Source organism: Ornithorhynchus anatinus, chromosome 18, assembly GCF_004115215.2.
Source record: "Ornithorhynchus anatinus isolate Pmale09 chromosome 18, mOrnAna1.pri.v4, whole genome shotgun sequence".
NCBI classification, from domain to species: Eukaryota; Metazoa; Chordata; class Mammalia; order Monotremata; family Ornithorhynchidae; genus Ornithorhynchus; species Ornithorhynchus anatinus.
In genome coordinates this window covers 27,746,905-27,768,543 of record NC_041745.1, presented here as the reverse complement: position 1 = coordinate 27,768,543, position 21,639 = coordinate 27,746,905, and the positions used below count along the sequence as shown (strand labels likewise).

Here is a 21,639-nt window from a genome sequence, read left to right as displayed (position 1 = left end):
AGGAATTACTTATTCAGATAAATGTCCATCTCCTCCTCTAGACTGTAAGCTCACTCTGGGCAGGGGATGTTTCTGCTAATTCTGTTGGACTCTCCCAAGTGCTTACTACAGTGCTCTGCACAGAGTAAGCGCTCAGTAAAATATCAGTGATTGATTGAAAGCGAGACCACTTCAGTGCGAAGCGAAGACTGACCTGCCCCTCCCCGCCCACCTTGAGGAAGGACTGGGCATGCTGGAGATTGTTCTCCCCAGACGAGCTCCCCAGCTTCCTCAGGTGTGGCTCATTTCCAGATTTCCTTTACGGCCCTCTCTGTGGCGTAGGTTTTGCGGGTTCTCGGAGCAACCGATCGGGCCGGGAAACCACAGCTAATTTTCTGTGGCGTCTCCGAGAGACTGCGAACCACAGCGGAAATGCAGAAAACCCACCGATCTGGAAATCACGGCTCCCTCCTGTGGGCCTGAAAGTCGGCTCTGGAAAAAGAGCTCCAGAAGTGGTGGCTAAAAATCAGAGGGCCGAGGGCTGGAGAGAATCGGGGAGTTGGGATTTTAGCAAACAACCAGCTCGGGTTTCTGGAAAGGAAACACTGATGTCACCTAGGGAGACAGAGTGACACTGAGGTCAGAAGGCAGGTTGAATTCTTAAGCCCTTCATCACTCTAGTAAAAAATACCCTTTTAGGGTTTCTTTCTTCTAAAGATTCCCCGGTTTTCTACCTTAAAGAAAGAGCCAAAGCAGGCCTGTGAGGCGGGTCAGTGTCATTCCTGACTTTCAGACTGGTAAACACAGGCTGAGAAGAGTCAGCAAGAAATGCTCTCTGCACACATTAAAAGCTCAATAAATAGCATTGATTGATTAATTGATAGATGGGAAATTGGAGAATATAGAATATAGGACCCAGTAACACTCAGGGAATTCAGTCAGAGTTAACTTTTTTTTTATTTACTGGTATCTGTTAAGCACTTATGATGTACCAGGCCCTGTACTAAGCACTGGGGTAGATAAAGCTAATCAGGTTGGATCCCATCCATGCCCCACGTGGGGCTAACAGTCTTTATCCCCGTTTTATAAATGAGGTTACTGAGGCCCAGAGAAGTGAAGTCATTTGTCCAAGGTCACACAGCAGACAAGTGGAAGAGTTGGGATTAAAACCCAGGCCCTTCTGACTCCCAGGCCCGAACTCTACCCGCTAGGCCCTGCTGCTTCTCAACCCCCATTTTGCAGATGAGGATCAGAGAATTGAAGTGATCCGCCCAAGGCCACAAAGCAGCAGACAAGCGGTGGAGACGGGGTTAGAACCCAGGTCCTTCCGATTCCCAGGCCTGTGCTCTAACCACTAGGCCACGCTGCTTCTCGTGGGCTAGACTTCCCAGACAGGGGACCGCCCAACCTCAAATGGGAATACTCTACCGGGATCCCGGGGCAAGGAAAGAACACGGGGGAAAACCGAATCGCATTTCTGGACTGTTATTCCCGATGACTCCCTTCGGCCACAGGACGGGATGTCCGTTCTCTGCGCCGGGCCAGCGCCTCTATCGCGTCGCGCAATATTTGGGTCCAGTTATCCCCTCTCTGCAGAATCGTAGCCCGGGTCTCCATGGTCTCCAAGGCTTTGATCTCCGGTGGGATCTCGGGAAGGAGCTCGGCCCTGAGGACGGCATCCTGGAACTTGACTGCAGAGGCGGGGGCCAAGCAACACCTGGGAATGCTGACGGGGGCGGGGGGGGCAGAGACACAGAGACCGAGAGAGACGGAGACCGAGAGACAGGCAGGGAGAAAGAGCCAAAGGGAGAGCGGTTGGAGAGAGGAAAAAGACAACGTTAGGATATGTGAAAATAAGGGACTTGGATGGTTCTTTGTCCTTACTTCGGCTCTTTAAACAAGCACAGTCTCCCAGTCTGAAATAAGACAGTGGCATCAGCCTCCTTGCTGATCTCCCTGCCTCCTGTCTCTCTCCACTCCAGTCCAAATTTCACCCTGCTGCCCGGATCATTTTTCTCCAGAAACGTTCAGGCCAGGTTTCCCCACTCCTTAAGAACCTCCATTGGTTGTCCAACCACCTCTGCATCAGACAAAAACTCCTCACCATTGACTTTTAGACACTCAGTCACCTCATCCCCTTCGACCTCACCTCGCTGCTCTCCTACTACAACCCAGCCCACTCACTTCGCTCTTCTAATGCTAACCTTCTCACTGTGCCTCCATCTCGTCTATCCCGCCGCCAACCTCTCACCCATGTCCTACCTCTGGCCTGGAACGCCCTCCCTTCTCATATCCAACGAACGATTACTCGCCCCCCACCTCAAAGCCTTATCAAAGGCACATCTCCTCCAAGAGGCCTTCCCTGACTAAGCCTTCCTCTCCTCCCACTCCCTTCTGTGTCATCCTGACTTGCTCCCTTTATTCATCCCACTCCCAGCCCCATAGCAGTTATGCCCATATCTGTAATTTATCTACTTATATTAATGTCTGTCTCCCCCTCTACACTGTAAGCTCATTGTGGGAAGGGAATGTGTCTGTTTACTGTTGTATTATACTCTCCCAAATGCTTAGTTCGGTGCTCCGCACACAGTAAGCGTTCAATAAAAACGAATGAATGAACGAAAGTAAGCATGTCGATAAAAATGGGGAAAATCACTCATCCTGCCAATAGTGAACTTCTTCAGGCTGGGGATGCTTCCTGCCTTTAGGTCGTCCTCTCCCAATAGGAAAGGCTGGGAGGTGTGCCAAGCAATAAGATCAGTGCTTTGCACACAGTAAGCGCTCAATAAATAAGACTGAATGAAGTGTGCCGGGTAACTGCCCCCATCTTTCAGAAGAGGTTGCTCATTATGGGCACGGAACGTGTCTGCTAATTTCTCTTGTACTGTACTCTTCCAAGCACTTAGAAAGTGCTCTGCACAGAGTAAGTACTCAATAAATACCACTGATTGATTGATTGAAGTAGTTAGGTGATTTTTCTGAGGTCTCCTAGAGAATCTGGCGAAACTCCCTAAAGCTTGTGGATCCCTGGCTAATGTCCTTGCAACTTCAGCTCCTGGACTTCCAAAATTAGTCACGTTCCCTCTCCTCCCTACCCCACTATTTGACAAGAAAAGTCATTGCCTGAGGTGGCTTGAGCCCTGGGATCAATCTACGGTATTTACTGAGTGCTTACTGTTCACAGAACCCTACGCTAAGCACTTAGCAGAGTAGGCCCCTTCCCTGCCCACAGGAAAGGATGCCCCTCTCCTCTCTACCCCACCATTTGACATAATTTATTTAATTCTATTAAAGTTTGTCTCCCTCTCTAGACTGTAAACTCATTATGGGCAGGGAATGTGTCCGATTACTGTCATATCATACTCTCCCAAGCGCTAAGTACAGTGCTCTCACACAGTCAGCGTTCAATAAATACGAATGACTGGCTTCAGTGCTGGGAGCAATCAACCAGTGGTATTTACTGAGTGCTTACTGTGGGCAGGAAAGGGGTACTAAGCGCTTAGAAGAGTATAATATATCAGTGTGGGTGGACATGTTCGCTGTGCACATGAAGAGATGCCCTTCTCCTCCCTCCCCCACCATTTGACACGAGAAGCCACTGCCTGAGGTGGTTTTAGTGCTGCGATCCATCAGTGGTATTTACTGAGCGCTCACTATGGGCAAGACACTGTACTAAGTGCTTGGAAGAGTATAATATATCAGCATTGGTAGACATGTTATTAAGCAGCGTGGCTCAGTGGAAAGAGCCCGGGCTTGGGAGTCAGAGGTCATGAGTTCGAATCCCGGCTCTGCCACTTGTCAGCTGTGTGATCGTGGGCAAGTCACTTCACTTCCCTGGGCCTCAGTTACCTCATCTGGAAAATGGGGATTAAGACTGTGAGCCTCACATGGGACAACCTGATTACCCTGTATCTACCCCAGTGCTTAGAACACTGCTCTGCACATAGTAAACGCTTAACAAATACCAACATTATTATTATTATTATTATGGTATTTGTTAAGCGCTTACTATATGCCAGGCACTGTACTAAGCACTGGGGTGGATACAAGCAAATCAGGTTGGACACAATCCCTGCCCCACATGGGGTTCCCAGTATCGATCCCCATTTTACAGATGAGATAACTGAGGCACAGAGAAATGAAGCGAGTATGCCCAAGGTCACGCAGCAGACAAGTGGCAGAGACGGGATTAGAACCCATGACCTCCTGACTCCCAGGTCCGTGCTCTAGCCACTACACCACGCTCCCCACGTGAAGAGATGCCCCCTTCCTCCCTACCCCACCATCTAAGAGAGGTTCAGCGCTGTGATCAACCAGAGACTGCTTGATCTGATCGCAATGTGACAACCCACACCGGGCACAAGATAAGCGCTTAGCAAATGGCATTATTATTATGGAAAAGGAAATGGGCCCACGGAGGGAAAGGGAGTTGGATGGCCCGACCCTCTCACCTGGGCTGCCGTGCCTCAGATTGCTTGTAGTGGTAGAAAACGGCCACCGCAGAGTGAGGACACAGCAGGTAGCGGTTCTCCTCCCAGCAGCGTTGCATGGTGTGTACGATCTCCTCATCCGAAACCGACCGTGAGCTTATCATTTCTGAAATCTGAAATGTGTCAGGGTGAAGGAGGGAAGATCCCGGAAAAAGAGCAGCAGCGTGACTGGTAGAAGGAGCACAAGACTGGGAGTGATGACTTGAGTTCATTCATTCAATCGTATTTATTGACCGCCTACTGTGTGGAGAGCACTCTACTAAGCGCTTATCAAAATCTGGCTCTGCCCCTATGCCTGCTGTGTGACCTTGAGCAAGTCACTTAACTTCTCTGGGCCTCATCTGTAAAATGGGGATTAAATATTTGTTCTTCTTCCCTTTCCCCCATGTGGGAAGGGGACTGTGTCTTAGATTGTACCATATCTCCCTTAATGCCTGGCACATAGTAGGACAGGGAATATGTTGGATAATTCTGTTATATTGTACTATCCTAAGTGCTTAGTACACTGCTCTGCCCATAAGTGCTCAATAAATATCACTGATTATTATCATTATTTTTCTCATTACAAAATTTAATGGACAGGTCCCCAGAACACTGAGTTAACCATGGGGAGAAAAACTGCTTCTTACAGCTGCTCTCCCTTTCCTAGAGAGCATATTTATTGATATTATTGTTGATAATAATAATAATAATGGCATTTGTTAACCACTTACTTTGTGCCAGGTACTAAGCGCTGGAGTGGAAACAAGCAAATCAGGTTGGACACAGTTCCTGTCCCACATAGGGATCACAGTCTTAATCTCCATTATGCAGATGAGGTAACTGAGGCACAGAGAAGTAAAATGACCTGCCCAAGGCCACACCACAGACAAGTGGCGGAGCTGGGATTAGAAACCATTAGAACTTCTGACTCCCAGGCCCGTGCTCTGTCCACGAGGCTACGCTGCTTCCCTATTTATTTTATCCCTTGCATTTCTCACTTCTCTTTAAAAGATTCAGCCAAAGGCCCAATGGTACTCACCTTGTCTCCTTCCCTCCCTTCCTCCCTCCCTCTCTCTCTTCCTCTCTCTCTTTCTCTCCCTCTTTCTTTCTCTCTTCCTCTCTGTGCAGAGCACTGTACTAAGCACTTGGAAAGTACAATCGGGCAACAAAAAGAGACGATCCCTACCCAACAACGGGCTTCCTCACCCCCGATCCTAGTGACAGGCATTACTAGTCACATCACCATCCTCCCAGCCCTAAAGGGCAAAGGAACTCAAAGCCAATCTCAATCACTAACAAATGCTCAACTTGCCTGCTGTGTGACCTTGGACAAGTCACTTAACTTCTCTGGGCCTCAGTTCCCTCATCTGTAAAATGGGGATTCAATCCCCGTTCTCCCCTTCTACTTAGATTGTGAGTCCCATGTGAGACTTGATGATCTTGTATCTACCCCAGCGCTTAGTACAGTGCATGGCACATACTAAGCTCTTAACAAATACCACAATCATTATTTCTCCCAAGATTTGGGCCAGAATTAGCAACTCCATAAACTGAGGTCTTCTGTTTGCAGCTATTAATATTTTTCACTATCATCTAGTGAAGCTGCTCTATCCTAGCAGATAGAGCATGGGTGCTTAGTACGGTGCTCTGCACACAGTAAGAGTTCAGTAAATACTACTGATTGATTGACAGGCCACGCTCCTTCTCTTAATGAATGGGCTTGGCTCCCCATTCACCATCCCCGTGACAGGCTTGGTGACAACTGTCTAAATAGACTGACTGACCTCCCGATGCAAGATTTCTGGCAATTTCACCCTCTTGGTCTTGTCAAACTTCTCCATCAAGGCGTTGATCAAAGTGCTGTCAGAGTCCGACAACAACCAGAAAATCCTCTCCATGTTGTAGGGCACCTGGAAGAGAAAAGGGGGACCAAGGTTGTCTTGGACGTGGTGCGGCGTAAAAATGGTCCGTGGATGAAAGCCCCAGTGATAATAATAATAATAATCGGGGTATTTGTTCAGCGATTACTATGGGGGAAGCAGTGGGGTAGATTCAATCAGTTCAGAACCAGTTCCTGACGCACATGGAGCTCACAGTCTAAGGGGGAGGGAGAACAGGTATTTAGTCCCCATTTTTTAGGTGAGGAAACTAAGGCACAGAGAAGATCATGCAGCAGCCAGGATTCCTGACTTCCAGGGTCAGGCTCTTTCCACAAGGCTGTGTTGCTTCCCTTTTTGAGGATTCAGGGCTGGGGCCAGGGGCTGGCTTTTTCTGTTTTCCTAATACTATCTGTAAAGCCCTTACCACGCGCCAGGTACTATAATAAACACTGCGGTATCTATAAGATTAGGTTGGACAGAGTCCCTGCCCCACATGGAGCTCGCAGTCTTAATCCCCATTTGACAGAGGAGGTAACAGAGTCACAGAGAAGTTAAAAATGACTTGACCAAGGTCACACAGCAGACAAGTGGCCCTCAGCCGTGGTATCTGCCAGCGTCACCCAGGGATTGTCTAGATCAGACCGGAAAGCGGCACGGGAAGCAGCATGGCTCGGTGGAAAGAGCACGGGCCTGGGAATCGGAGAACCTGGGTCCTAATCCCGGCTCTGCCCCCTACCTGCTGTGTGAGCCTTGGGCAAGTCACTTAACTTCGGTGTGTGTCAGTTTTCTTATCTGTAAAATGGGGATTAAGTCCTACTCCCTCCTACTTCAGACTAAGAGCCCCATGTGGGACGGGGACTGTGGTCAACCTGCATATCTCGTATCTCTCCCAGCGCTTAGGACGGTGCTTGGCACATGGCAAGCACTTATTAAAACATCTTGCAAATACAGGGTGGCCCAAGAAGAAGAGGCCTCATTTTGGTTTTGGGGGCTGCTTAATTGTCAGCTACCTAATAAAGCCCAAACCTACTCTACGAACGAATGTGAGGGGGTAAAATTACCTGGCTTTTAAAAACTTGTTGAAACCAATTTCCATCAGCTCAAACTGCAGCTCGGGTGTGTTCAGAGAAGCAGCGTGGCTCAGTGGAAAGAGCCCGGGCTTAGGAGTCAGAGGTCATGGGTTCTAATCCCGGCTCTGCCACCTGTCAGCTGTGTGACTTTGGGCAAGTCACTTCACTTCTCGGTGCCTCAGTTATCTCATCTGTAAAATGGGGATTAAGACTGTGAGCCCCACGTGGGACAACCTGATTAACCTGTACCTACCCCAGCGCTTAGAACAGTGCTCGGCACATAGTAAGCGCATAACAAATACCAACATTATCATTTATGGACCGTCGTGACCTCAAAATCCCTCTCGCCTCCCCAAGAGCTAATGCTTATTAAGGAAATGATTTCTGAGGCTACTAACTAAACTCCGGAGAGTGAGGGAATGGACCACACATGCACGTATACACACACACACGCATGTGCGCCTACCTGAATGTCCATGGCGGACGCCAGCGTCGGCTTAACGCTGTCCGAGAGCGAGAAATCTCCTCTCTCGATGGTCCTGTGGATGATGTCGTTGTCGTTCGCCACCGCGACCAGGCGGAGGGGCAGGCCCATCCTCTGGGCAAGGCACCCGGCTGAAAATAAAAATAATAATTATTGTGGTATTTGGTCAGCGCTTACTCTGTGCCAAGCTCTGTACTAAGCACCGGAGTAAATGCGAGTTAATCGGGTTAGGCACGGCCCCTGTCCCACGTGGGGCTCACAGTCCGAATGACAGCAGGAACTGAAACCCCATTTTGTGGATAATAATAATAATTACGGTATTTGTTAAGCGTTCACTGTGTGCCAGGCACAAACTATAGTGCCGGCGTGAATGCAAGCAAATCGGGTAGGATAGAGTCCCGGTCCCACGTGGGGCTCACGGTCTCAATCCCCATTTTACAGACGAAGTAACTGAGGCCCAGAGCAGTGACTTCCCAAGGTCACACAGCAGACAAGTGGCGGAGCCGGGATTAGAACCCACGACCTCGTGACTCCCAGGCCCGTGCTCCACCCGCTAGGCCGCACATTTCCGAGCGGGCCTCGACCGGGGGCCGGAGCTCGGGAAGGCGCTCTGGACCTGCAAGGTTGCCGGCGGCTCCCGTTGGCACGACGATCTCCACTGGAGGCCGGGGGCGGGTGGTACCCGCGGTGCCCGGGGATGGCAGGCAGCGGAAGTAGGCGTAGAAGTAGTGCGCCATCTGCACCAGGATCCTCGACCAGTTGATTGAATTCAGGCTCATCAGATGATGCGTCCTGGCAAAGTCTCCGTCCGCAAATACCTCCCTGATGGGCTCGTCCAGCTCGTCGCTGTTTCCCTCCACTGTCGGGGGAGGAGAGTCAGTCCGTTGGACTTACTGAGCACTTACTGCGTGCACAGCGCTGGGGAGAGTAATAATAATAATAATGATGGTATTTGTTAAGCGCTTACTGTGTGCCACGCACCGTTCTAAGCGCTAGGGTAGAAACAAGGTAATCAGGAGGTCCCGCGTGGGGCTCACAGTCTTACTCGCCATTTTACAGATGAGGTAATGGAGGCACAGAGAAGTTGAGTGACTTGTCCAAAGTCACACAGCTAACAAGTGGCAGAGACGGGATTAGAACCCACAACCTCTGACTCCCAAGCCCGGGCTCGTTCCACGGAGCCAGGCGGCTTCTCGATTCCTTGTCCACAGGGAGCTTGCAGTCTAGAAGGGGGGATGGACATTAATAGAAAGAAATTGCAGATATGGACATAACTGCTGGGGGGCTGGGAGAGGGGAGTGCAACTCCCAGTAGCTATAATAACCAGATGGTCTGCTGCTCGAGGGCAGGGATCGTGTCTAACCGCGCCGTAACTCTCCAAGTGCTCAGTACAGTGCTCTGCACACTCTAACTACACAATGAATACCACTGCCCCCAACGGCTGGCTCAGCTTGACCTAGTGACTAGAGCCCAGGCCTGGGAGTCAGAAGGACCTGGGTTCTAATCGCGTCTGCCTCACACCTCTCCAGCCATTTCGTTCGTTCATTCGTACTTAGTGAGCGCTTACTGTGGGCAGAGCACTGTACTAAGCGCTTGGAAAGTACAGTTCGGCAACAGATAGAGACGATCCCTACCCAACAATGGGCTCACAGCCTAGAACGGGGGAGACAGACAACAAAACTAAACAAGTAACCAGGTATTAATAGCATCAATGTAAATAAATAGAATTATAGATATATATACACATCATTAATAAAATAAATAGAATAATCGATACGTACAAATATACAGAAGTGCTGTGGGGCGGGGGTGGGTGTAGAGCAGAGGGAGGAGTCCGGGCGATGGGGAGGGGAAGAGAAGCAGAGGAAAAGGGGGCCTTAGTCTGAGCTCAAAACCCACCCCTCCACTCACCCCCAGGGTCTCTCTGCAAACAGTGTGGCCTAGTGGATGGAGCACGGGCCCGGGAGTCGAAGGACCCGAGTTCTAATCCCGACGCTGCCACTTCTCTGCTGTGTGACCTTGGCAAGTCACTTCACTTCTCTGTGCCTCAGTTCCCTCATCTGAAAAATGGGGATTAAGGCTGTGACTGTGGAGGACCTGGACAGTGTCCAACTTGATTAGCTCGTATCCCCGTGCTTAGTAGAGTGCCTGGCACTTGATAAGCGCTTAACGAATGCCTTAAAAAAAAAAGCACACCTACCCACAAACACATGGACATTGTCCTCCAGCACAGTGGTCATCTGCAGTTCCTGTATCTGAGAGCAGTACCCCTTGGGAAGCAAAACTAGGATGTCCATGTTCTTTTCCCCTCGCACGCTCTCGATGGCTGAACTCCCTGTGTCCCCAGAAGTCCCTGAATGGGAGAAAAGAGAAAACCTCAGCCCCATCACACCTGAAAGGGTCAGAGAAATACCACATGGAAAGACCAAGAGAGCAAGATGTAGCCAGTCTTTCTGCTGGGAATGGGTAGGAAACATGTCTGTGCCCTGCACCCAGTGAGCGCTCAATAAATACCACTGATGAGGATGAACGGTCCGGGGTGTCCAACTGCCCTCACAGGAGCCTGGGAAAAGCCTGGGGCTGGCTGAGCTTGGATCCAGAGTCACACCTCAGGACCACCCTGCGATCTCTAAGTGCTTAATACAGTGAGTTGCACACAGTAAGTGCTCAGTAAATACTACTGAATGAATGAACCTATGCCCAGTCATGTCATCTCCCATCTGGCCTGTGGCTGGATCAATACAATAGGCAAACTGCAGGACTTTAAAAAAAAAAATGTACTCAGAAAGTCAGTTTTTTGAATCTGTGACCATCTGAGGTTTTTTTTTTTTTTTTACAAAGACTAGATCAGCTTCTAGCAAAAAATTAATTGAACAAGTACATCTGAGCAAGCTCACTTCACCGATTTTCAATTATCCAATTGGGGGTAGGGTATATGTTCTCTGGACATTCTCCCAACCCACCTGCCACTCACCAGGAACCACCATTCAAGAGAGTGATTTATTGAATGGTCAAGTGCCTTTTGTTTTTGTTTTTTTTACCATTTAAGCCTATGCACTTGTTCATTTATTCCAACTCATTCATTCCATCACATTTATTGACAGCTTACTGTGTGCAGAACACTGTACTAAATGCTTGGGAGAGTACAATATGACAAACATTCCCTGACCACAACGAGTTTACAGTCCAGAGGTGGGGAAGCAGACATTAATACAAATAAATGAATTACAGATATGTACTTAAGTTTCGTGGGGGTAGGAGGGGGGAAGAACAAAGGGAGCAAATCAGGGCAACGCAGAAGGGAGTGGGAGAAGAGGAAAGGTGGGGGTTAGTCAGGGAAGGCCTCCTGGAGGAGATGTGTCCTCAATAAGTCTTTGAAAGGGGGGAGAGTAATTGCCTGTCAGATCTGAGGAGGGAGGGATAACATGTTTGTCATCTAGGTCTGCTGATCTCCCTCTTATTTTATTATCTCTGGGGACAGTCTCCTCTTCTTTCACTTCCTCCTCCCTTTCCCTTCTCACCCCACGTGGATCTGTACCCTTTAAAAACTTGATTTTCACCCCTCCCTCATCCCACAGCACTTTTGTGCATATTCATAATTTATCTTAATGTCTGCCTCCCACTGTAGGATTGTAAGCTCCCTGTGGGCAGGGAATGCCTCTGACTCCTCAGCCCATGCTCTTTCCACTAAGGCACGCTGCTTCTCTATTGTTTTAAGCACTAGGGTGGAAACAAACAAATCGGGTTGGACCACAGCCCCTGTCCCACGTGGGGCTCACAATCACGAGCATCCTTTTACAGATGAGGTAACTGAGGCGCAGGAGAGTGAAGTGACTTGTCCAGGGTCACAAAGCAGACAAGTGGAGGAGCCGAGATCAGAACCCACGACCTTCTGACTCCCAGGACCGTGCTCTATCCACTACGCCATGCTGCCGGCCATCGGCTAGCCACTCCAGAGTTCCCGGCTTTCTCTTTTTCCCCGGCAACCCACCCACGACAATGGTGACGTGTTTCTGCCGCTTCTCCAAGAAGTACTGCAGGAACTGGCCAGTGCAAGACAAGGCCAGGTCCTTAAAGGCGTAGGTGACTCCGTGCCACAGTTCCAACACATTCAGCCCATCCTTCATCCTGGACAGATGGACGACGTCCCGGTGCCGGAACCTGCTGAAGGCTCGGTCAATCAGGCCTGGTGGAGAGGGGCGGAAAACGGCATCGTTTCACCTCTAGACACAAAGCTCGTTGGGGGCTCGGTGTTCTATTGTACTTTCCCAAGCTTTCGGTACAGTGCTCTGCACCCGGTAAGGGCTCAATAAATACCATTGGTGGTTCGATTGATTCTGACATTTACCAACAGAAAATTGGGGGCTCTCCCTGACAAAAAGAGAAGCGGTGTGGCCTAGTGGAAGAAGCAATGAAAGAATGAAAGAAATGCACCTCCATCGTCCCTATCCTAAAAAAAACACCATTCTCTGACCCACTACATCATCCATCTATCGCCCCATCTTCCTCCTTCCATTTAATCAATCGATGGTATTTATTGAGTGTTTACTAGGTGTGGGGCAGTGTACTAAGAACTTGGGAGAGTACAAAGCAATAGAGTTGGTAGATACGTCCCTTAACAACAACAAACTCACATCCCGTCCAAACTCTTCGACTGGGTCGTATACATCTAGTGCTTCTTCCTTTTCCAATCTGGCTTCCGCCTCCTTTCCTCCACTGAGATCCCACTCTCCCAGATCACCGACGAACTCCTTCTCACCAAATCTAACAGCCTCTAATTAATTGCTTATGCCATTTGTTAACTGCTTATCACATGCCAGGCGCTGTTCTAAGCGTTGGGGTAGATTCAAGGTAATCGGGTTTTGGGCAGTCCCTGTCCCATCTAAGGCTCACGGTCTTAATCCCCATTTTACGGATGAGGGAACTGAGACACAGAAAAATGAAGTGACTTGCCTGAGGTCACAGAGCAGACAAGTGGCGGAGCTGGGACTAGAACCCATGATCTTCTGACTCCCAGGCCCGTGTTCTCTCCGCTAGGCCACACCGCTTCTCTACACTGCCCTAAACCTCCTTGACTGTTCCGATACCTTCAACAATGTGGACTATCCCCTTCTCTTGGAAACACTATTCTTGATTTTCCTGCCACAGTTCTCTCTTGGTTCTCCTTTCAGCTCTCTGGCTGATTCTTCTCAGACTCCTGGCTGGCTCTTTTTCTACCTTCCACCTCCTATTCGTCCCGCAAGGCTCCGTTCTGGGTCACCCCTTCTTTTTTTCCAATATGCCTTCACTCCCTTGGGGAGCTCAGCTTCCCACCTCGCTTCCACTTCCACCTCTGTGCGCATTGTGACTCCAGCAGGGTGGAGTGGAAGAGTGCAGGCCTGGGAGTCAGAAAACCTATTCTAATCCCATCTTTGTCTGTTGTGTGACCTCGGGCAAATCACTTGATTTCTCAGTGCCTCAGTCACCTCATCTGTAAAATGGGGATTAAGACTGTGAGCCCCATGTGGTGCATGGACTGTGTCCAACCTGATTAGCTTGTATCTACCCTGCACGTAGTAAGTGCTTAATAAATACCATAAAGAGAAAATTTAACTCTCCAAGTCTGTCATCTCCCCTCTGCAATTCTGCATTTCCTCTTGCCTCCAGAACATCTCTACATGGGTGACTTGCTGGCAACTCAAGCTCACAATGCCCCAAGCTGAACTCCTCATCTTCCCTCCCAGATTCTTTTTTATTTTGTTTATTTTTATGGTATTTGTTAAGCACTTACTATATGCCAGGCACTGTGCTAAGGGCTGGGTTAGATACAAGATAACCAGGTTGGACACAGTCCCTGACTCACATGAGGCTCATAGTTTAAGTTGGTGGCAAGAGGATTTCATTTCCATTTTAGAGATGAGGTAACTGAAGCCCAGAGAAGTTATTTGTCCAACCAATTCAAGCGCTTAATACAGTGCTCTTTATATAGTAAGTGCTCAATAAATACCATTGATTGATTGAATTAGAACCCAGGTCCCCTGACTCTCAGGTCCATGCTCTTCCACTGGGCCACGCTGCTTCCCGGCTCTAGTGCTCACTGTGTGCTGGGACCGTGTTAAGCGCTTGGAAAAGTGTTCATTCACTCAATCGCATTTATTGAGCGCTTACTGTGTGCAAAGCACTGTAACAAGCGCTTGGGAGAGTACACTATAACAATAACGATACGACAAAAAACAGACCCATTCTCTGCCCACTATGAGTTTGAGTCATAGTCAGAGTTCATGGGTTCGAATCCCGACTCCGCCGCTTGCCAGCTGTGTGACTTTGGGCAAGTCACTTAACTTCTCTGTGCCTCAGTTATCTCATCTGTAAAATGGGGATTAAAACTGTGAACCCCACGTGGGACAACCTGATCACCTTGTTTCCCCCAGCGCTTAGAACAGTGCTTTGCACATAGTAAGCGCTTAACAAATACCACCATTTATTTACCCTCGATCCCAAAACTCTTATGAACGTAACAAAATCGGAGGGAAGAGGATTTAATCCCCATTTTAGAGATGAGGTGACTGGGGTCCAGAGAAGCGACTTGTCCAAGCAGCTCAAGTGCTTAGTACAGCACTCGACGCACAAGAGCCTAACAAATACCCCCCATTATTGTTCCCGTTAGCCTTAATAAATGCAATTAACCGATCGACCGATGACGCTACTCTCCGCGGACCACAAGCCCGCTGAAGGCAGATCCCAATTCTCGCAGCGGGTCGAACGGGGGGCGGGGGGGGGGGGGAGTTTTAGACTCACGGTTCAAGTCTTCCCTGGGAATGAGCTCTGGAGTTATGAATAGCGAGCACAGCTCCTTCACCAGCCCGGGGTACGGGAGGACGCTCCATCTCCTCAGCGTGTCCTCGTCCAGCCGGGGGATCTCCGCGGGCACGAACAGGCCTCCGTCGGGGGCGTAGCCGGAGAACAAGGCCCCCTCAAAGTCGACGCTGGGGGTCAGACCCCGGGTGCTGACGTACCTCATGGTCCCGGCAGGCCCAGAGAGCCGACGGGCTGGGGAAAGCCATACGGAAAAACCAGCCGACTCGCACATTCATTCGTTCGATCGCTTTTATCGAGCGCTTACTGTGCGCGCAGCGCTGTACTAAGCGCTTGGGAGAGCACATGCAGCAATAAAGAGGGTCCTTGCCCACAGTGAGCCCGCAGCAGCCTGGCTTAGCGGCAAGACCGCGGGGCTTGGGAGTCGGGGGTCGTGGGTTCTAATTCCGGCTCTGCCACTTGTCAGCTCTGCGACAAGTCATTTGGCTTCTCCGTGCCTCAGTTGTCCCATCTGTAAAATGGGGGTTAAGATCGTGAGCCCCACCTGGGACAACCTGATAACCTCGCCTCTCCCCCAGCGCTTAGAATACTGCTTGGCACATAGTAAGCGCTTAACCAATACCATCACTATTATTTACCGGGAGGGGGGCGGAAATTAGAGAATTCTGCACCCCGACTTAAAGGCGGAAAATTAACCAACGCCAGTTGGGAGTGTGGGGCGCAAATCTACCAATGCAAGTTGGGTGTTTGGTGGGCACTGGTGGTTAACGAGCCCGAGACTTGGCCTCCTCCTCCAATTAGCTCCTCAACTACAGCCCCCCATCCCCACGCTGGCTGCCGTTTCCAAAGCGACGGCTTGGACGGAGTGACGGAGATCTCTGCCCTGGACGTGCTCACCATCTAACGGGTCGGGGCCGGTCACCTCTATTTCCCGGATGGGGGACACCGAGGCCCGGGGCAGACAGGGGTGCCGAAGACCCGCCCAGGAGTTGCAGATGGTCTTTTGAGGATCCTTAAAATCCAACTCTTTTTCATCTGTAAAATGAGAAGCAACGGCAAGATTTCTGTGGGCGAGGTTTCTGGCCCTTTGGGGAAGGATTGGTGGGGTGGGGGGCTGGGGAGGAGGCCGAGGGCGGGCTCAGGGGCTCTTCTGGGGGTGAGGCGGTGCTGGGGGAAGTCAGGGGGTGGGGTGAGGGGCTCTCCTGGGGGTGGGGGTCTGGGGGGGGGAGTCAGGGCGAGGGTCTCGGTGGGGGCTGGGGCTCCCCAGGATCTGGGGGAGGGGCTCTCCTGGGGGTGGGGCAGTGCCGGGGGTGGGTGAGGGTCTGGGGGTGGGGTTAGGGACTGGGGGGTGGTGAGGGGCTCTCCTGGGGGTGGGGCAGTCCTGGGGTCAGGGGGAGGGTCTTGGGGGGGGCCTGGGGCACCCCTAGGTCTGGGGGCGGGGTGAGGGTCTGGAGGGGGGCGGTCTGGGACTCCCCAGGGTCTGGGGGGGGCAGGGGCTCTCCTGGGGGTGGGGCAGTGCTGGGGGGGAGGGACTGGGGGTGGGATGGGAGTCTTGGGGGGGGTCTGGGGCTCCCCAGGGTCTGGGGCGGGGTGAGGGGCTCTCCTGGGGGTGGGGCAGTGCTGGGGTCAGGGGGAGGGTCTTGGGGGGGGTCTGGGGCACCCCTAGGTCTGGGGGCGGGGTGAGGGTCTGGGGGGGGCGGTCTGGGACTCCCCAGGGTCTGGGGGGGGGGTGAGGGGCTCTCCTGGGGGGGGGGGTGAGGGTCTGGGGGTGAGGAGGGTCTGGGGGTGAGGAGGGTCTGGGGCTCCCCAGGGTCCTGGGGGCGGGATGAAGGTCTTGAGGGGGGTCTGAGGCTCCCCAGGGTCTGGTGGGGGGGGTGAGGGACTCCCCTGGGGGGGGGCGGGGACCAGGGCTGGGGCTGCCCTGGGGGCGGGGGGGGTCCCCATTTAGCAAAAGACCCCCAATCCTCCGGTCCCCCCCGCCCCTCCGCTGCCCCCCGCTCTGGTCCGTCCCGCCCCCTCCCTGCACCTGGGCCGGAGCGGGGCTCCCGATCCGCGATCCGCGCTCCGCCTTCCGCCCTCCGCCCTCCGCCCTCCGCCTCCAGGCTCCGGATCCGCGATCCGCGCTCCGGGCTCCGGGCTCCGGGCTCCGCCTCCGCACCCGCCCGCTCCCTACCGCCCCCAGCGGCCAGACCCCGCACCCGCCTCCGCACCCGCCCGCTCCCTACCGCCCCCAGCGGCCAGACCCCGCACCCGCCTCCGCACCCGCCCGCTCCCTACCGCCCCCAGCGGCCAGACCCCGCACCCGCCTCCGCACCCGCCCGCTCCCTACCGCCCCCAGCGGCCAGACCCCGCACCCGCCTCCGCACCCGCCCGCTCCCTACCGCCCCCAGCGGCCAGGCCCCGCACCCGCCCACCTCCCTCCCGCCCAGAACCCCGAATCCGGAGCCCGGAGCCTGAGCTAACAATAATAACGTTGGCATTTGTTAAGCGATTACTAGGCGCAGAGCACTGTTCTAAGCGCTGGGGGAGATCCAGGGTCATCAGGTTGTCCCACGTGAGGCTCCCAGTCTTCATCCCCATTTTCCAGATGAGGTCACTGAGGCCCAGAGAAGTGAAGTGACTTGCCCACAGTCACCCAGCTGACGAGGGGCAGAGCCCGGATTCGAACCCATGGACTCCGACTCCCAAGCCCGGGCTCTTTCCACTGAGCCATGCTGCTTCCTAATGATGATAATAATAATAATTAAGAATAAGAAGAAAGCATGGGTCAGTGGAAAGAGCCCGGGCTTGGGAGTCAGAGGCCATGACTTCAAATCCCCACTCCGCCACTTGTCTGCTGTGTGACCTTGGATAAATCACTTCACTTCTCTGTGCCCGTCACCTCATCTGTAAAATGGGGCGCGAGACTCCCGTGTTTAGAACAGCGATTGGCACATAGTAGGCGCTTAACAAATGCCTTGTTATTATTATTATTATTAATGATATTTGTTAAAAGTGCTTACTCTATGACAAGAACTGTTCTAAGCATTGGGGTCGATACAAGTTAATCATTCATTCATTCAATCGTATTTATTGAGCCCTTACTGTTCATTCATTCATTCAATAGTATTTATTGAGCACTTACTGTGTGCGGAGCACTGTACTAAGTGCTTGGAAAGTACAACACAGCAATAGAGAGAGATAATCCCTGTCCACACTGGGCTCACTGGAGGGATCCGGACCTGGGGCTTCTAATGGTGAGGGGGAAAGAGATTGGGGTGTCCCCCACCTCCTCACTGAGAGACACCCCTGGATCCACCCCAGAGCTTAGTACAGCACCTGGCACCATAGTAAGCACTTAACAAATACCATCCTCATCATTATTAGTATTAAGAGGACCACCGCTGTCTCAGGAAAGAGAGAGGGAACCTATGGGGCCGCAGAACTCCCCACCCAATGCCCCAGAGGACCCATCCCGCCACAAAACGTGACCCACATGGGGCTCATGTCCTAATCTCCATTTTACAGATGAGGTAACTGAGGCAAAGACAAATTAAGTGACTCGCCTAAAGTCACACAGCAGACAAGTGACAGAGCGGGGATTAGAAGCCGTGACCTTTTGACTCCCAGACCCCTGCTCTATCCACTGCGCCATGTTGCTTCTCCTCAGAGCCCAGAACCCTGAGACCCAAACCGGCCCAGACCTGCTGGATTAGTGCGAGGGTCAGGGCAGTACCCGTGAAAGATTCTACAGGATTTCACTTGGAAATCCGAGTTGGAAAAGAAAAGGGGAAGCAAGAGGAATAGAAAGTGCGAGTCGTGGTGGAGAGAAGGCAGAAAGAAATAGCATGTTCTTGCTATTTTTCATCCTGGCACACTCTGCCTAATCCTTCCTTTCCAAGAAGCTCCCACTCTTTGCTTTGTCTTCTTCTTCTCCTTCTCTTTCATCTTCCCCTTCTGTTTCTCCTTCTCCCTCTCCTCCTCTTACTTCCCCTCTCATCCTTCCCTTCCTTCTCCACTTTCTCTTCCCCCTTTTCTACTTTCTTCCCCTCCTCCTCCCACCTACCTTCTTCTCCTCCCATCTCCTCCTCCCTCTCCTCTTCCCTTTTCTCCTTCCCCTCTTCCTCCTTCTCCTCTTCCCCCCCCTTCCATCCTCTCCTTATTCCTTCGATCCCCTTCCCCCCTACCCTCTTCCTCCTCCTTAAATACTCCTCCTCCCCCTCCTCCCTCTTCTCTCCATCCTCTCCCCATTCCTTCAATCCTCCTCTCCCTCCACCTTAATGTTTGCTGAGGACCCATTTGTGTATGGCCCTGATTACAGAACACCGAGGATTACAGACTACAGATTAAGCAGGGTTCTTGCTTAACTATAAAAGAAAGTCAAACCTATAATGCAGCCAATTTACTCACTCGATCTCATCTATCTTGCTGCCGACCTCCCCGCCCCGCATCCTTCCCTTGGTCTGGAACTCTCTCCCTCTTCATAATAACAGACAATTACTCTTGCTCCCGACTTCAAAGCTTTATTGAAGGTCCATCTCCTCCAAGAGGCCTTCCCTGACTAAGCCTTCCTTTCCTCTTCTCCCACTCCCTTCTGTGTCACCCTTGCACTAGGATTTGCTCCCTTTATTCACCCTTCCCTCAGCCCCAAAGCACATATCAGTAATTTATTTATTTCGTCCGTCTCCCTCTCAAGAAAGTGAGCTCGCTGTGGGCAGGAAAAGCGTCTGCAAAGTCTGTTGTACTGCACTCTCCCAAGCACTTAGTACAGTGCTTTGCACACAATAAAGACGATCGATCCGTTGAATATAACCCCAACCCATTAAATGTACTAACCGTTCAAGAGTGTCCCGAGGGAGACGGCCGGACTGGAAATCAAGTTTGGGTTATTGTCTGTTTTTTATTAATGAGAGAAGACTTCCTGAAGCAGGGACTCTGGAGCTGGGATTCCAGAGGGCAGAGTGAGAAGCCATGCAAGACAACCTGAGCAAAGATTCAGAAGAGGCCAAAGAGGCAAGGTTTACAAGGGAAAACAAGATTGAGAAGAGAGAAGGATTAGCCATTAGTGGGGAAAGAGCCAGCAGCTGACGCAATCACGGTTGTACAGGGAGTCTGGAGGAGGGGCGGGAGAGACGGAGGGAGAAAGGAAAGAAGGGAGGGAGGAATGGAAGCAGGGAGGGAAGGAGGAAGGCACATTGAAGGCACATCTCCTCCAAAAGGCCTTCCCTGACTATGACCCCTTTTCCTCTTCTCCCACTCCCTTCTGCGACACCCTGACTTGTTCCCTTTAATTCATCCCCCCTCTCAGCCCCACAGCACCGATTTACCTATCCGGAACTTATTTATTTGTACTGATGTCTGTCTCCCCCATCTAGACTGTAAGCTCACTGTGGGCAGGGAATGTGTCTGTTCATCGTGACATCGGACTCTCCCAAGCACTTAGTACAGTGATTTGCACAGAGCAAGCACTCGATCGATACAACTGAATGAGTGGATGAGTGAAAAGACGGGCGGAATCGGCTCAGATTTACTTCGTAGCGTGAGATGGTGGAAGCAGCCAGCGTGTCAACCTGCTCTCTGGCTCCCGTGGTCCCACCTGGCATTTGCCCGGCCCGGGAAACGTCGGCACTGGGCTCCTTCTGGGTGCATCCAGGCCCACCTGCACTGTGAGCCGGCCAAGGACAGCAGCATGGCCTAGCGCACAGGCCTGGGCCTGGGCCACTTGTCTGCTGTGTGATCTTGGGCAGATCTATTCACTTCTATGTGCCTCACTTACCTCGTCTGTGAAATGGAGATTAAAACTGGGGAATGGGAAATAAAATTGTAAAATGGGGAATAAAATGGAAATTAAAACCGTGAGCCCCGTGTGAGACTGTGTCCAAACTGATTACGCTAGTGCTAAGTCTAGTTGCCTGGCACACAGTAAGTGCTTAAAAAATACCACAAAAAAAGGAGGGCCAGAGGGTCATGTCTAATTCCCAAATAGGTATTCTCTCCCAGAGCTTAGCCTACCTTGAGTCCAAGGGGCTTTCCCCAATTAAGCCCTTTTATCCCTGACTCCCTCTCTCTTCTGCATCATCTGTGAAATTGGACGGGCACCATTTGGGCGTTTGGTATTCACTCTACTCTCAGCCCCAGAGCACTTAAGTCTTATCTCATGCTGCGGAGGCGTCTCTGACCCATAGAGACGCCGTGGACCCATTCTGTCCCAGAACGCCCACCTCCACCTGCAATCGTTCTGGTAGTGGATCCAGCGAGTTTTCTTGGTCGAAATACAAAAATGGTTTACCATCGCCTCCTTCCACACGGTAAAATTGAAGTCCCGCCCTCGACTCTCTCCCATGCGGCTGCTGCCCAGCACAGGTGAGTTTTGTACACATCTATAATTTCTTTATATCAATGCCCGTCTCCCCCTCTAGACTGGAAGCTCGCTGTGGGCAGGGACCGTGTCTACCAACGCTGTTGAACTCTCCCAAGCGCTTAGTACAGTGCTCTGCACACAGTAAGCAGTCAATAAACAGCATTAATTGATCGAGTGATTGTTCCGCACACAAAAGGTGCCTAATAAATACTATTACTTCTACTACTTGCTGCCGCCATTTGGGGAATTTGCTAAACTCTAAGTCCCCTGAGGGCGGGGATCCTTTTTACAAACTCTATTGTACTGTACCCTTCCAGATGCTTAGTACAGGGCTCTGTACAGAGTAAGCGCTCAGTAAATACCAGCGATTGACTGATCTGCACAGAAAGCCAAGCAGGATTGATTACTAGTGACAGGTCACATTGGATTTCCCCCCCTTGATCTGCCTGGAAATTGTGGCAAAGATCCTTGGTAATGTAGGCACCTCTGAGGGGGAGAGAGCAGCTAGTTAACAAGTAGGGGTAGAAGACGAGCTTCCACTAAGGTCACGTGAGCCTTTGCCGAGCAGAGAGGACTTTGGTTTTCAAACCCACGAAGAAATCCTAAGTCAGCATGGTGA

The 21,639-nt window shown here is 51.5% G+C and overlaps 1 protein-coding gene across 6 annotated transcripts; it reads right to left on the bottom strand.

Moving 5' to 3' along the window:
• Nucleotides 1-1,283: 1,283 nt before the first annotated feature.
• THNSL2 (threonine synthase like 2) lies at nt 1,284-19,697 on the bottom strand. Of its 6 annotated transcripts, none has more exons than XM_039914696.1 (10): nt 19,496-19,697; nt 15,578-15,715; nt 14,663-14,914; nt 11,877-12,071; nt 10,086-10,238; nt 8,502-8,744; nt 7,868-8,016; nt 6,236-6,361; nt 4,431-4,582; nt 1,284-1,696 (listed from the first exon to the last, which is right to left on the bottom strand). In XM_039914696.1, the coding sequence occupies exons 3-10, from the start codon at nt 14,883-14,885 to the stop codon at nt 1,465-1,467; spliced, it is 1,473 nt and encodes a 490-aa protein (XP_039770630.1). In that variant the 5' UTR covers nt 14,886-14,914; nt 15,578-15,715; nt 19,496-19,697; the 3' UTR covers nt 1,284-1,464. The 6 variants fall into 6 exon arrangements, with proteins under 6 accessions (XP_039770630.1, XP_028938774.1, XP_028938775.1 ...); XM_029082941.2 differs by having other exon boundaries at nt 1,284-1,705; nt 19,496-19,688; XM_029082942.2 differs by lacking the exon at nt 19,496-19,697 and adding an exon at nt 16,707-16,727 and having other exon boundaries at nt 1,284-1,705.
• Between the last annotated feature and the right edge of the window lie 1,942 nt (nt 19,698-21,639).